Here is a 17160-nt window from a genome sequence, read left to right as displayed (position 1 = left end):
AACGTCAAGTCGGGCACAGCCCTATAAATGTCGTCTATGCCCCATCCACGCCAATCACGACATATTGTGAAAAAAGGTGCACAAATGACGAACAACATCACATGTAACTTAATCACGCCTATCATATCAAAATGCTGCCGACTATAAGTGACCAGTCCCCTGTGACGATTTATGGGTTATCGGAAAAGACAGGGCCCCTGTCTTTTCCGATAACCCATAAATCGTCACGGCACACAGCGCAATGGCCAATGAGTGTGCCGAGTGGTTCTCTTTTCTGAACCGCTGAGCGCGATGTCTGAATGTCAGACAAATCTTGAATATGCTGACCATCTACAAACCGCTACCACTTGGTTTGACCCCGTTTGGGGATTCTGAGCTTTTAAGTTTGGGCGCCGATGACCACCGCAGTCAAGGCGCCCTAAAACATCATCATCGTTCGTCATGAGCTCTAAACTGTTGGCCGAAAACTATATTCAAGATCGGCCTCTGGCGACCGAGTGTCTCAGAGTCGACGTCATTTGCAGCTGGTATCATACTATACTGTGACGTTATCCGCGGCTTGTGTGACGTTGTGTTAGGAGACGACTCGGTATCACTGGCAGCGTTGTCAGTTCTCCAGTACGTTGCCGTTTCGTTGGTGAGGAAAGCTGGCATCCTGTTTGATGTACGGCTTGTCGCCGGGCACAGACGGCTGAAACGGAAAAAATTAGTGGGTGAAAATTACAAGGGATTAGGGAATCGAAGGTTGATGCAAATGAGAATTGGTACCGACGTTAAGAATTTGGCCCTGTGGGTCGAGAAAGTTTTCCCATGGGAAACATGGAAGTTGTACGGAACAGTTTATATAGCCTTGGACGGAACTTGGTATAACGGGTCAGCAGGCGGTCCTAACATCATCTCCTCGGCTTCGTCCACTCACGATCATCTGCGGCGCCGAGATGACGAACAGCTCGGTGGGCGTGCTCTGGCGGTCGGCGCCGCGCCACGGACCCCCGTTCGGCGCGCTGGGCGCGTACGGGTGCGCGCTGAAGTGGTCCAGGTTGTTGTTGCCGGCCGTACCTGAGAAAAGCGGAGAGTAGCGGGGTTTCAAATACAATCCTGCAAGCAAATCCACCTGGATAGGTCCAGTGTGAGCATTGAAACCCGTAAAGTTTACTTGTTCACTTGTTCACTGAAAATGTCAAAATAAGACCATTTTTAAGAAAAAGAAATGCATCAGTTTGTTAGCGTATTCTTTTACCGAGCTCCCCAGGGCACCACTGCTCGCATATTTCAGGGGATTGCATTTCAGTATTGCATCGTTCATTGATTTTGCCGCTGGCCCGACCGTTGGCATGCACCGTTGCACCGCTAACACAGGACGCACCTGCCACTGACCTCTGAAATGCCACTTGCCTCTGGCACCCCGTTCCACTACTGGCCCTGGAACACGTACCGTTCGGGCGCTGCTCCATGATGCTGATCTGGGAGGTCCGCACGTGAAACGGGAAGTTCTTGTTGGCCGCCGTTGGACGCGTCAGAATCTGGAAACAACGGCAAAGCGCATTAGCGACTGGAGATTTCCGCATCGGGTGTAAGCATAACACAATCATTTCAGGGATTCGACCCATGAACGGCTGTATTTTCCAGAACTGGGTATGTGACTGGTCCCCCGGGACCGGGTCGATCCGTTACATTGACTCACCAGAAAGAACACCTGTCCGCACCAGGCGATGCCGTGCTCCACGCCGTTGACCACCTTCTCTCGCACCCACTTGTCGATGAGGTAGTTGGAGCACATGATGACCATCGGCGCCGAGAGAAACCTGACAGACCAGCGGCAACACGGGTGTGGTTATACGATTTACGATCCGGTTTGGTGGCCTCTGCTGGATGGTCTCGCTAGCATATTGTGATGAGCATTTAAAGGGTTAGCGTCTTAGTATCTGCATGTGGTCGATACTCGATACAGAGTCTGCTCGTATGCAAGTATGCGTTTGAAATGTGTGCCGCGTGCTGGCTTCGACATTGTCGACTGTCGTTGACATTGATCCATTGACGCTAATAACAGAAAACAGCTCTGCTGTTTGAAGCTGTTTTCCGAGAACGGTTTGAACGGCCGAGCTTTGATGTTTCCAGGGCCTAAGTCGATAATCGTTGAAGTGTTGTATCGGACATTATCAGTCATCAAACGCCAGTTCGTCAAATCGATGGCATTATAAACGTGCCCACCAGTGCACAATGCTTCACTCACCAGACGGTGTAGTACATGGAGAAGGGCAGGTAGAAGCTCCACTTTTCCGGGTAGTGTTTGATGGTGAACGAGGTGGAGTAGATGAACATGGCCCAGCCGAGCAGCTTCAGCAGCATCAGGCCGTAGCCGCCGGGCGACTCGTACAGGTAGAGCACCTCGCCGGGGTCGAAAAACTGCGGCACAGAGACATTATAGGTACAGCACCTACCCCGTACCCGAGGTCGAAAAACTGCAGCGCGGAGACCTTAACTACATTAGCTTGGGCGTGGAAAAAACGCAGCACACGGGGCACAAACACATACAGGGGCAGCACCTGATCTGGGACGAAAACTCGTTTCTTTTAATAGAGTCTCAGTTGTCACGTAACGATCGCCACAGAAATAGCTGATCTGATCGGTCGCTGTAACTGCTCCCGAGCGAGAATTGGAACTGTTGGCGATACATTCTCAGAGGCTCGGACGCTCGTCCCGCCGCGCTGTTTGAGGATTGATGAAATCTTTCGATCTGTCGAGTGTCGCGCCGCATAATTAGCGCTCACAATGGTTCGTATTTCCAGACTCCGCAGTCACCCTGGCAGGCTATATATGTACAGCTCCATTAGCGGAATTGTTACGTTTTAATGCAGTATTTGCTTGGTCAATGGCTGCGTGACACACGCGAAATAAACCAGCAGTGTGACAGAGCGATGCCTGAGCCTCGCATCAATGTCATAGAGCACAACTGCCTGAACCAGGGTTGCACGGAGACGTTGAACATGCGCATTCAGAGCTCAGATTGGCACGCACATGAAATAAAATGTGGATTCGACAAACTTTTGGTTTGTCGCTAGCCTACAACAATGCTTGTCATGGGACATGGAGTGTTCATCGTTAGTAACGATTTCGAAAGACAAAACATGTCTTTTCACATTCGATTGTCAACGGATTGTGTTTCAACGCCTGAACAGTTGGGCAAAAGCTTGGACCGGCCAACCCTTTGTCGAAAAATCCAGCAATCCATAACCGTCAAAAGCGCTCTTGAAACCTTTTGAACAGCAGTTGCTGAAATGTGTGGGCTGAATTGTTTGGATCGAGCGCTCACGGCTGCCGCGGACAGTCAGAGTGTCCAAAGGTACTTGGGCCCTGGACTCTCAAACTTCAAAGGCACTGAGTGGCTGCCATCGGCCATCCAACTGCTGACAGCCTGGCCACTAACACTGCCGACCGCTCGCGCTGGTCTGCCATCGACCGCATCCCCTGGTCGATCCGGCTTACCGACCTTCGGCAGACAAGCCCAGTGGCCACCACCTGGCTCGTCAATTATGTACGCCACAATCGCTCTCGCTCGACCGCCGCTCGTCAGCAGTGCGCAGAGCTGACCCCGTCGGTCTCATGGACTCACCACCTGCTCGTAGACGAAGAGCACGGCCCAGGTAGCTACGTAGAGGGCGAGGAAGATGGTCAGCTTGATGGCGCTGGCCTGCCGCAGCCTCCCGCGAGTGATGGTGTAGCCCTTAGCGCAGAGCAGCAGCAGAAGCAGGAAGGTGAAGTCGCTGCCAGCCTCCAGAACACGACCTGCGCAGGGCAGATGAAGAGTAATCTTGGAACAGATCACACAGAGAGAAAAGGTCATACGTACAAAGCAACCACCGTTCAAATAAAGCAGCCGCTTCAAAGTAAGTTTTCAGTTTTGACCATCCTGTTGTATCGATCATTTGGAGCCGTCTTCCTGAATCTCCTAAGGCCATCGAGGGAAACCGGTACAGAAGTTTCCTTACCGATCAGTTTGGACTTTGGCAGGCCGACGCCGTCCTGTGCGTATCGGGCGTAGGCGGCGCAGAGGAGCGCCAGGCCGGCCGTCTGCAGCAGCAGCGACGCCATGAACAGCTTGTAGGTGGTGTGGAACAGGCCCCGGTTCCTCAGCTCCACTGCCGGTCGTCAGGATGGGAGGTGAGAGTCACATATCGGGAGGGGCTGGTACTGGGGCTGTGGTTAAATATCAGACAATTGCTGCTGGGTATAAGAGATAAGGACACATTACGTTTACGTCCTTGATGAGGGGTAACTGGATTTCGTCATGAATGAAAGGGGAACTGCGATGGAACGCGCATATTTCTATGGTCCTGGGGCCTACCAACGCCGACAGGCACTCGTTGGTGCTCCGTTTTACGTTGTGGGCCGAGCTCGCTCCGCATGGCTCGATACTAGTAACGTCGGTGATAAGTGGGCGAGGCTATGCTGCTAGCGGCACTGACAGCGGGCACTCGGCCCGATCAATATGCTTTACACCGGATACCGGGGGGTGTATTCCACCGCTCGGACACGGTCGAACAATCCAACCGTACCGAACGACCGCCAGACGGTCCAGCATGACCCAACCGTAATACCGTTTGACAAATGCCCTCGGTATTTCTGTCTAAAATACGTACTATAATAAAATAAAATGCGTACTTAGTACTGTAAATAAATATGCACCTACTGTCCAACAAATTTTGTAATCAAAACTAATCTTCAATACCGTCCGACAGTGGGCCTCAAAATTACCCGTGTGCATTCCCATCGAAAGATTAGGGGCCTTGCCGATGTTGCACTCACCCTACTACGTCCATGAACCCCTTATGACGCCGTATGAACCAGACGGCACAGACCGATGCACTTTAACGGTGTGTTGTTAGTTACGACACAAACTCACTTCCCGGTAACGCTTTTGCTGTATTCTTTGTGAGCAATGAGGGCCGTGCTTTTGGATAGATATCGATGTGGCCGAAGCGTGTGTGTAATCAACGGTATGCCTTTGTTTACTCCAGCAATGATTTATTACCGGATAAGATGATGCTTGCGAAGAGGACGACTAGCTGGCCGCACAGCATGCATATGTTGGTCCGCAGAATATCTGCCGGCATAGGCGCACATAAACTCTCAATCCCCGTATTTTGATGGTCGCCGATGACCACCTTACCCCGGGCCCCCTAAGCCCCCCTCCCCCCCAAAAAAACAATCAGCATCATCAGCATCGTCAATCCCCGTTTGGTTTTGCCTACCTTATTTCTGACGCTCTACATGATCTACATTTGTTTAATTTCAACGTAATTAAGAAATGATACGTAATTAGTTTGAGATCATTGTGTGATGCAATTTTAATACTTTAATTATGGATGTGTTGTAATTACAGCCTGATGAACTGTAACCAATCAGGCACAAGCGGTTTTCAGTTCAACAGTGTGTCGTGTATGATAGTCCTTGCTTTAGTGTGCCTTGTTTAGTTGTTACCCATGCATGTTGACGGACACTTACACATTTCGTCGGCTGAGAAGTGGTATAACCAGGAGTTCTCCTCGGGACCATTAGTCATCAGAAAGTCATACTTCAGGTCGAGACCCTGCGACGGATCAGGCGAGTCAGTCAGGGTTGTACGTCGGACCTACATACACTGAAAACAATTTAACCCAAGGCTGGCGAGTAAACCGGTGTTTTACGGGTACCCCTATCTATATTACTATTTGAGGAGGGTGCGTCTGTCCGTTACCGAGGTCCCGACTTGGTGGTGCTTTGCGTGGACTACAGGCCAGACCGTTGCACCTAGCCCGGTGAAATTTGCACAACTTATAGATCAAAGATAAGCGACGTGCCTTTGAGGGGTCTCAGCTCGATCGGGTCGTTAGTGAGCGCGTGGCGCGTGCTCAAAAAGTGCAAATTCGCGTCATAGACTATACATGTATAAATCGGCTTGCAAAATCGGGCGAAAATGGCTAAATTTGCCCGACACGGGTCCGATCCCCGTGCAATATCTCGGTAACCGTGGGCCGGATCGGCACGGGGAAAACAGCATCATGTAGATAATTGAACAGGTTATCGAATGATATGCAGTACAGGGGATGGCACGTGCCACGTGCACCCGTGAGGGTGCTTTGGTTGAAAAATTGCGGTTTTTGACGGATTTTGGAATTGATTTTATTTTTAGGTGACCATTAAACGGAGCGAGTTGGAACAGCGCCTATTGGCAAGAGAAATGTACCGCCTCTCATGGAAAAATTGTGGAAAGCTGATTGATCCAAATCAAGGTGGTACAAATCACGGGAGAAAATGGTGTTTGTCAATTTTGTGCCACTTTATTAATCACACGGGTCTTGCTCCATGATCTGATATCTCTGGCAATTAAAAATGGCACCGTTGGAAAGAGCATTCAATTCTGTCCAATATTCACTCATCATTTTTGCATGATGAGCAACAGTATTCTTAAAAATGTAAATGTTCCAAACCATTACATTGTCATTTTTAGCGAAATTCATCGATGGCCCTCAAAGGACTTTACGCCAGTTTTCAAATCATTCTTGAAAGCATGATAATACGACACGGGCACCTCGATGCGATGTATCTTTTTTGTTTTATTACAAAATACTTGGCCTTCAAAAAGGAATCGAACGAAATGGATACCAACCAAATCGATACAGACCAACCCAATACCCACGGGTCAACAATAACCCTTCTTCGCGTTGCGGAGCACGCGGGTAACCCTAGTCCGCAACCATTTTTAATCACCCTCCCAGGAGTAGTGCTAGGTCCCATTGCGGTGTAGTCGTACTTGCTCTGAGCGGATATAACCGTTGTCAGCGAACAAGTCCGCTAAGAGCAGGGACGACTACACTGCAATGGGACCTTACTGTACTCCTGGGAGGGTGGTTAAAAATGGTTGCGGACTAGGGTTACCCGCGTGCTCCGCAACGCGAAGAGGGGTTGTTTTTGACCCGTGGGTATTGGATTGGTCTGTGTCGATTTGATTGGTATCCATTTCGTTCGATTGCTTTTTCACGGCCAAGCATTTTGTAATAAAACAAAGATACATCGCATCGAGGTGCCCGTGTCGTATTATCATGCGTTCTGCTTAAGAATGATTCGAAAACTGGCGTGAAGTCTTTTGAGGGCCATCGATGAATTTCGCTAAAAATGACAATGTAATAGTTTGGAATATTAACATTTTTAAGAATACTGTTGCTCATCCTGCAAAAGTGAAGACTGAACCTTGGACAGAATTGAATGCTCTTTCCAACGTTGCCATTTTTTAACTGCCAAAGATATCAGATTATGGAGTAAAACCATTTTGATAAACAAAGTGGCACAAAATTGACAAACACCATTTTCTCCCGTGATTCGTACCACCTTGAATTGGATCAATCAGCTTTTCACAATTTTTATATGATAGGCGGTACATTTCTCTTGCCAACAGGCGTTGTTCCAACTCGCTCTGTTAAACGGTCACCTAATAATAAAATCAATTCCAAAATCCGCCCAAAACCGCAATTTTTCAACAAAACTGCCCTCCCCGGTGCACGTGGCGCGTGCTATCCTCTATATCGCACACCATTCAATTGCCCATTCAATCATCTACACGATGCTGTTTTCCCCGTGCCGGTCGGACCCCTGGTCACCAAGATATTGCACGGGAACTGGACCCGTGTCGGCCAAAATTAGCCGTTTTCGCCCGATTTCGCACGCCGATTTATACATGTAAAGTCTATGACGCGAATTTGCACTTTTTGAGCACGCGCCACGCGCTCCCTATCAATCCGATCGAGCTGAGACCCCTCAAAGGCACGTCGCGCATCCTTGATCTATAAGTTGTGCAAATTTCACCGGGCTAGGTGCAACGGTCTGGCCTGCAGTCCACGCAAAGCACGACCAAGTCGGGACCTCGGTAACGGACAGACGCACCCTCCTCAAATAGTAATATAGACAAGCGGCTGCGCCACTTGCTTTGCTGCGTGGTAGGAAAAAATTGCGGCACCAGCTAATTTGCTTTCGAATGGTGTTCGATTCAAATTGATGTGTCGTCTAGAAGCATAGATATGGACGGAAATGTGAAGAGAATTTAAAAAAGAACTGTTCTGAGGCCTTTGTTGGATGAAATTTGGCTGATACGGGGTAAAGACGGGTCAAAGGGGTCAGCCCCGGTCACTTTGGGTCAGGCCAGGTCACATAGGTCACCTCTCGTCCGCTGGGATCAGCCCGGGCAACTGTTCTGCTTTTGCCTCCACCACTACCCCTACCCCTACCACTACCCCTACCACTACCCCTACCCCTACCACTACCACTACCACTACCCCTACCCCTACCCCTACATCTACCCCTACCCCTACCACTACTACTACCCATACTCCTAACCCTACCCCTACCCCTACCCCTACCACTACCCCTACCACTACCCCTACCACTACCCCTACCCCTACCCCTACCACTACATCTACCCCTACCACTACTACCACCCATACTCCTACCCCTACCACTTCCCATACCACTACCCCTACTACTATCCCTACTACTACCCCTACCACTACTACTATCCCTACCACTACCCCTACCCCTACTACTACTCCTACCACTACCACTACCCCTACCCCTACCCCTACCCCTACCCCTACCCCTACCCCTACCCCTACCCCTACCAGCACCGCTGGGTCATGTCAGGTCACAGAATAATTGGATCCAATCAGTACTAAAATATCAGACTTAGAGTGTTCCCAGCCCTGCCCCTATTCGTGCCATTGCATTACGCTTAATCGAATTTGTCGGAAATGGCGCTTTGTGGCATATGTGGCGCACTGCGACAAACGCGGCGCATCTGAACCTGTTGGTTGAGCATGCATCCTGGCACCAAATTGCACCCATATCGGACCATATTTGACAAAACCGTGCGATTTGCGGCAAAAATGACGCCCTGTGACCAATGTGATGCCTTGCGGCAAACGCGGTGCATTTGTAAATTCCTATCACAAACTGTACCCATTTAGCGACAATCAACACATTTTTTCGCCACTTTTCATTCAAATTAAAACCTGCCCATCCGCCAATGCGAGGCACCCGTCGCCGATCGGCATGCATTTAGTCCACAAAGTTCTTCGACCCCGGCTCTCAATGAAGATCTACGAACCGATCAAAATTTCAGTGGCGTTCTTCCGGCGCGCCCCACGCGCGAACCGTGCACCCCAGCGAGTCGGAACCTAGAAAAGGCGCTGACCCGCTCTGTCACCTAGAAGGTGTGCAAATTTCAACCCCCTACGATATACCGTCTGCCCTGTAGGCCGGCTAAATTGAACCCACTACACGGCGTGGCGGACAGACAAACAAACAAACAGATGGATCCTGTTCAAATAGTAAGATAGACAAGCGGCTGCGCCACTTGCTTTGCTGCGTGGTAGAAAAAAATTGCGGCACCAGCCAATTTGCTTTCGAATGGTGTTTGATTCATGTCGATGTGTCATCTAGAAGCATAGATATGGACGGAAATGTGAAGAGAATTAAAAAGAAAGAATTGTTCTGAGGGCGTTGTTGGATGAAATTTGGGTGATAGGTACGGGGTCAAGACGGGTCAAAGGGGTCAGCCCCGGTCGCTTTGGGTCAGGCCAGGTCACATGGTCACTTCTCGTCCGCTGGGATCAGCCCGGGCCACTGTTCTGCTTTTGCCTCCACCACTACCCCTACCACTACCACTACCCCTACCCCTACCACTACATCTACCCCTACCCCTACCACTACTACTACCCATACTCCTACCCCTACCACTACCCCTACCACTACCCCTACCACTACCCCTACCACTACCCCTACTACTACCCCTACTACTACCCCTACCACTACCCCTACCCCTACTACTACTCCTACCACTACCCCTACCCCTACCCCTACCCCTACCCCTACCACTACACTACCCCTACCACTACCCCTACCCCTACCCCTACCCCTACCAACACCGCTGGGTCATGTCAGGTCACAGAATAATTCGTGCCATTCCATTGCCCTTACTCGATTTTGTCGGAAATGGCGCTTTGTGGCATATGTGGCGCGTTGCGACAAACGCGGCGCATTTTCACCCGGCGATTTACCATGCATCTTGGCACTAAATTGCACCCATATCGGACTATGTTTGACAAAACTGTGCGATTTGCGGCAAAAATGGCGCCTTGTCATCAAAGTGGCGCATTGCGGCAAACACGGTGCATTTGAATACTCGTATCACAAACTGTTTCCATCGAACGAAAATCAACACATTTTTTCGCAACTTTTCATTCAAATTAATAACTTGCCGATCCGCCAATGCGAGGCACTCGCCGCCGATCGGCATGCATTTAGTCCACAAAGTTTGTCGACCCCGGCTCTCAATGAAGATATAAGAACCGATCAAAATTTCATTGGCGTTCTTCCGGCGCGCCCCACGCGCGAACCGTGCACACCAGCGAGTCGGAACCTAGAAAAGGCACTGACCCGCTCTGTCACCTATAAGGTGTGCAAATTTCAACCCCCTACGATATACCGTCTGCCCTGTAGGCCGGCTAAATTGAACCCACTACACCGCGTGGCGGACAAACAGACAGATGGATCCTGTTCAAATAGTAAGATAGATACCGTCTGCCCTGTAGGCCGGCTAAATTGAACCCACTACACGGCGTGGCGGACAGACAAACAAACAAACAGATGGATCCTGTTCAAATAGTAAGATAGATAGGGGTACCTGCAAAACACCGGTTTACTCGCGGGCCTTGGGTTAAATTGTTTTCAGTGTACGACTGCCACAATTATAGGCACTAGTCGAGCTGCTTATGCTTAGTAAACAGCAAGTGAGCAGAGATGGTTCGAGGTATGTCATCCTGAAAATTTAAAGGTCTCTTCTAAGTGCTTTCTGCGCTTATCGTGACTGTGGTACCAAAAGTTGTAGTATGAATACAATGGTTTTATTCAACTAAATTCGACCGATATGAGTGTGCACCTGAGGACGAAACAGAAATAACAGATGTTAGCGAGAGCACCACATTCGACAGTAATGGGTGGTTTATCACAGTGACGATGCTCTCCGCCTCCAGCACACGGAATGAGCACTCGGACACCCTCGGTGCGTGCTACGCTCAACCCAATGTAGCTGCGGTCTAAATTATGTTCCGAATTTACCAGGGCAGTACCGTGAACTTTTTCTCAGCTGCAGCAATGACGGATATGGACCAATAACGTTTTATGATAGGAACCTTCTCCCAGTCGCACTTGCTGACTTTTATGGATCACCAGCGGTATACCGACCTTTTCCGAGTCGCAGTTAATGACTGCTATGAACCACAAGTGGTAGTTATACCGACCTTCTCTGAGTCGCAGTTGCTGACGGCTATGAACCACCAGTGGTATACGGACCTTTTCCCAGTCGCAGTTGCTGACGGCTATGAACCACCAGTGGTAGTTATACCGACCTTTTCCGAGTCGCAGTTGCTGACGGCTATGAACCACCAGCGCTCCCTGGAGGAGATGAAGGTGCGGTTGCCGACGCAGAAGTAGGTGGGCTCGCGGCCCGTCTCACGCCTCATCTCGCAGCCACTGAAGGTGCTGAGCTGGGAGCTGAGGTTGATGAACTGGTGGCGCATCGGGTCACTGAGCACCGACAATTTCTCCGAGCACGTCTGAGGGAATGGGAAACAGCACACCGCGTCATGCGTGTGGTGGTGTGGTGGGATTGTCACATTCAAATAGGACAAAACATAACTGTGACAAGATACGTCTGTCGAATCGAGTTCGTTCTGGAGGATCACTTCAAGCCAATGCGTGGACAAAACGGGTTTTGTTCCGTATTAGCATTCATAGTGAACAGTCGTACGGAGTAGTAATGACTTAGCGCAACTCGCTAACAAGGCAAGTTAGTCTTGTATTCCTCAAATGTAGAGAGTGAGCAGCACGCAGTATGCTTGGCACGAGAGAACGACACGACATACGTGTTCCTTATGCATATTTAACCCTCGCACGTGTGCGACGTTTGCCAGCTTCAACGTGTAAGGGGGGGCGGTTGGATCCCCCCCCCCTTGCCGTTTGGCCCCTGATCAAGCTAGAGCTTCGCGGAAAAACGATCGTGCTGCCCGTCACGAGACAAAGCCGATGATACCCAATTTTAAGGACCTAGGTCATTGGTTGACCTTCCAGGTCAGATCAATGACCCAAAAGTCGGGAAAATCGTAACCTGTTAGAAAGTCGTTAAGTATGGCTGCTATGGGTTTTTTTCGGGGTGCTGATCACGAATATCGTGTTAATTTTGATCACAGATGATGTCTTTAAGCATTTAGACGGGTCAGGTCAGGTCAGGTCAACCAGTAGGGGTCTTGACGGGTTTTCGTAGTAGGTTTCAACCGCCTCTGACAGCTTCGTAACATGTTACGAAGGCACCAAAACTACTTCGTAAATGTTCAAATGGTTGCTAAATTCGAATTCAGCTAAAAAAACTAGCCTAGAAACATGTAAAACTCGAAAAAGTGAACCGAGGTCACCAAAGGTCAATGACCTGACCTGACCTTCAGGTGACCTTGACACCCACCCTAATGCATGGGAGCAACATCGAATCAACATGTTTGAACGTTTGAAACCACGAAAAGCTTGCAAACGCGCGGCTAATGCGAGCCGACATACGCCGAATCGCGATTCCGGCCAAACATGGCCTCGAGGAATAGGTCACAGGTCAAAGGTCACTTGAGTCAGGGTCATAAAATTTTCAGAGTAGGTGTAAAATGGTTTAAAGGGACCCTCCCACCTTAACATTAGATTTGAGTTGAGATAGCCAAAATGGGGTCCCTGGCTCACAATTACCGGTTTCGGCACTCACAACATCGAGAAATGCCTTAAATCGGAAATATTGAATTTCAAAATTGCAGCATTTTGATTCAGAGGGGCTAATGCTTAGGTATACCCCTCTGAATGTGTGACGTCAGCGCAGATATCTAACGATTTTTAAATGTTTGACTAAAACGTTTTGTAGCACGCGGTGGTATATGCTATTTGCGCGCAACATCTGCCGCAAACGCCGCACTTCTAAAATAAAGTCGCTAGAAACAGCGGAGATCCCAAAAAAGTAAACAAAAGTAAAAGTCTAATATCTTGAAAACCGGTGAATATTTTTCGGTGAAATTTGGTAGATATTCGTTTTCGCTCTTTCTGAACCGAGCGACATTACTTTCATGCCAATTCATTAACTTTTTTGAAGGTGGGAGGGTCCCTTTAACTCGACGGTACTGAAAGTTTGGTCGCGATCGGCCGATTTTAGCGCGAGTTATTCGCGAAAAACCATGTGGTGGTCCATCCGAACCACTACACATGCGAGGGTTAACCCTCGCCCGTATTGGTGTTTTTCCAGCCGCAAACGTATAAGGGGGGGGGGGGGGTCCGTTGGACTCCCCCTTGCCGTTTCGCCCCTGATCGAGCTAGAGCTTCGCGGAAAAAACTAGCGTGTTGCCCGTGACGAGAGGAAGCCGATGATACCCAATTTTAAGGTCCTAGGTCATCGGTTGACCTTCCAGGTCAGGTCAATGACCCAAAAGTCGGGAAAATCGAGACCTGTTAGAAAGTCTTAAAGCGTGGCTGCTATGGGGTTTTTCGGGGTGCTGATCAGGATTATCATGTTAGATTTGAACACAGATGATGTCTTCATGCATTTAGGCCAGGTCGGGTCAGGTCAGGTCAGGTCAACCAGTAAAGGTATTCGTAGTAGGTGGCAACCGCCTCTGACAGCTTCGTAACATGTTACAAAGGCACCAAAACTACTTCGTAAATGTTCATATGGTTGCTAAATTCGAATTCAGCTCAAAACACTGGCCTACAAACATGTAAAACTCGAAAAAGTGAACCGAGGTCATCAAAGGTCAATGACCTGACCTGACCTTCCGGTGACCTTGACACCCACCCTAAAGCATGGGAGCAACATCATATCCCATGTTTGAACGCTTAAAACCACGAAAAGACTGCAAACGCGCCGCTAATGCGAGCCGACATACGCCGAATCGCGATTCCGGCCAAACATGGTCTCGAAAAATAGGTCACAGGTCAAAGGTCATTAGGGTCAGGGTCACGAAAATTTTAGGGTAGGTGTAAAATTGATTAACGCGAGGGTACTGAAAGTTTCGTCGCGATCGGCCGCTTTTTACGCGAGTTATTCGTGAAAAACCGAGGGGGTCCGTTCGACCCCCCCCTATACGGGCGAGGCTGCCGTCGGCTTCCTGGGACTGTACTCTTTTCCTCGGCGTTAGTTATGGGTTACATAATGCCTACATAGTCATACCTTTCCCGTATTGTAGATCGCTGGCCACTGGTCGTCTGTGTCGTAATAGAGCAGCAGCTTTTGCACTGCGTACTTCTGCAACAAGAGAAACACGGGTATTGTCAGTCTGTACCGGTACTGTCATAACGACACGATACTATAGAATCTGGTGAGCATGGTTTAATCGCATGGCTCAAATTCTGTGGTTCATGCTTTGTTCTACCCGAGTAAATGCAATTGTTTTTATTGTTTTACTTACCGCATCGTATTCTATCTGATAGGAAAACTTGCCCTCTCCAGACAGGAAGCAGAACCTCGTCAGAAACGCCCATTGCTGTAACAAAACCGGAAAACGGGAATAGCGTCACGGGCACCCACTTAAGTACAGTAAAAGCTGCGTCAGGAACGAATTGTTCATTATCCAAACACGAAAACATTGACATGACCAAATCCGTTTCTGATCAATGAGCGAATGACATGGTTGGGGCCTTTTGTTCGTGGCTTATTGTCACCACCATGACCAGGCGAATGCTGCTGTCCCACCCGACTCGATGACTGTGATATTACCCGCATTATTGTCATGAAGGCAGTGACAAACCACGGATATGCTGCTGACATTCGATGTTGATGCTATGCCTCAGCTCCTATTTATTATTACTGCGCAGTAGCACTCCATGTAAGCTCCATTTAAGCTCATCAATCTTCTGATCGCTGTTGAATGTGCACCTACATTACATATTCGGAGTCCATTTTCCACGAGTAGGATACCCACTTCATCAAAAGCTGGTAGATCTAAAGCAATATATGTAAATCTGACTGAATAAATGCAGCAAAGACCTTTCGCTAATCGTTACTCTAAATCGTCATTTATCTATATCCTTAATTGTTAATCGTTAAATCTTTAGGTATCAAGTTAAAATTAGACACATAAATTGACCTTTTGACCTTTTGACCTTTTGCTGTATTCGCTTTCTCAAGGGCGACAATTAGGGCGAAACGTCGGGCAATTAATGTGTAATTTTAACTTGATATTTGATAACGATTTAACGGTTAACGATTTACGACAAATGATGATTTAGAGTAACGATTGACGAAAGGTCTTTGCTGCATTTATACAGTCAACCTGTCTCTTTTCATCAATAAAATCTATTGAGCGTCAATTGCCGATACTTCAGGTGAATTTCTAAATGATTAAACGGGCATAACGTATTATAGCGTTGGTTGAAGGTTAGATCCTTGCGAGTTGCGACGCTATGGTCACAACTGACAAAGCTGCCGTTTCTATTTTTGCCGCTCTCTGGCTGCCCTAGCTACTGTTGGAAAATGAAAGACTTGTCCCAACGCAAAATTAATATCAAATATGCCGTGTTATTTTACTTTTACACGACGCAATGAAATATTTATGTGCCTTCACAAACACTGTGGGGAATATATAAATAAATATAGGACATTGGAAAGTGTTGGCCTGAGATTATCATTGAAAATATGTTTAACAAGGCCCATCACACGTCGTTCTATGCCGCCGTAACCGCGTTTCTCCGCTTCGTGCAATGCGGCACAGCAACCTTACAGGCGTTTTACTCCTGCCATCTAGCGAGAGGAGAGAGAACCACAGCGAGGACGGGATATGCGGCACAGCATCATGTCAGGCGTTTTACTTCTGCCATCTAGGGAGAAGACAGAGAACTACGGCGATAGGATAGGAATGAGCTATGCGGTACAGCATCTTGTCAGGCGTTTTCACTTCTGCCGTCTAGCGAGAGGAGAAAGAACTACAGCGGTAAGGCAGGAATGGGTAGGTATACGGCACAGCATCCTCTCAGGCGTACAGACGCTGAGCTTGCGAGCTTTATCTATCATTATGTGTTCTTCGTGACGCTGAGACAATCAAACGCAGACTAAGCTCGCTGTCATGACCCGCCATGTTGGCATATTGCACAGTAAATTCATCATGCTACCCGCGTTGCTGAGTCCATTCTATAACTCTGCTTCGATCAGTTCAGCCAAATTCGCTTATTTTCCTTCTCTCATCATCTCGTTCTCAAATCGTTTAGTGCATAGCAACTATCGTCTAAAACATGTTCAGCTTGGCCAAGAAGTTACTCATGAATACGTTTTTGGCACTTTTTAATCCGTATGTAACTATGATACGTAGCCGGCTCTCGACACTGAGGTTAAATGTGACTGAAGTTTTATGCTACTGCGGCAGTCGGTCCGGCACCTCTACTCTCTATATAGAAAAGAAAACACCGAACCACTGACTTGAGCATAGGCGTCACATACCTCTCTGGTGCGGAGATGGCCCTGCACCACTTTGGCCGTTGACCTTGGTATCCAGATAGCCAGCAGTAGCAGCATCAGCGGCAGTGTCGGTGGCAGCTCCATGACAGTTTCCAAACGTCCCTCACAGACTGTGTGCGGAGACTCCGAGTCCGATCACCGTACAGGAAGACAACGCCTTGACTCTCCCGTAACCTGGCGCGGCTCTGTTCGTAGGCTGCAGCGGCTCCGTCCGTACACTTCGGCGCGGTACACACACTGCCACAGCTCCGTCCGCTCCGTGTCGCAACTCCGTCCGTTCAGTGCGACAACTCCGTCCGTTCGCTGCGGTAGCTCTGTCCGTACGCTGCGTTGATTCCGTTTATACACTGCTTTTGCTCCGTCCGTGTACTGTCGCAGCTCCGTCCTTGCGCTGCGACTCCGTTCGTACACTGTAGCAGCTCCGTCCGTAATCTTGCCGAGTCTCCGTCTGTACACTGCTTTAGCTCGGTCCGACGGCCGCAGCACGTCTGTGGCGGCTCGTCAGGACATCACGGCACCTCCAGCGCCGCTAATCGATCCATTGACCCGCCGCTGCACGAACAGGTGCGTCCGGGCCTCCCCTGGCACGTGACGTCACG

At 49.0% G+C, this 17160-nt stretch overlaps 1 protein-coding gene across 1 annotated transcript; it reads right to left on the bottom strand.

Moving 5' to 3' along the window:
* Positions 1–363: 363 nt before the first annotated feature.
* On the bottom strand, positions 364–16671 carry LOC122383652 (transmembrane protein 145-like). Its single transcript, XM_043370298.1, has 13 exons — positions 16544–16671; positions 14520–14594; positions 14282–14356; positions 11439–11645; positions 5506–5590; positions 5033–5104; positions 3990–4139; positions 3614–3786; positions 2234–2406; positions 1685–1805; positions 1436–1523; positions 920–1059; positions 364–691 (listed from the first exon to the last, which is right to left on the bottom strand). Exons 1-13 carry the CDS (start codon positions 16643–16645, stop codon positions 608–610), a joined length of 1545 nt encoding a protein of 514 aa, XP_043226233.1. The 5' UTR covers positions 16646–16671; the 3' UTR covers positions 364–607.
* Between the last annotated feature and the right edge of the window lie 489 nt (positions 16672–17160).

This window comes from Amphibalanus amphitrite, unplaced genomic scaffold (genome assembly GCF_019059575.1).
Source record: "Amphibalanus amphitrite isolate SeventyFive unplaced genomic scaffold, NRLGWU_Aamphi_draft 000169F_arrow, whole genome shotgun sequence".
NCBI lineage: Eukaryota > Metazoa > Arthropoda > Thecostraca > Balanomorpha > Balanidae > Amphibalanus > Amphibalanus amphitrite.
The sequence above is the reverse complement of the archived record's forward strand: the minus strand, read 5'-3'. Positions and strand labels throughout refer to the sequence as shown.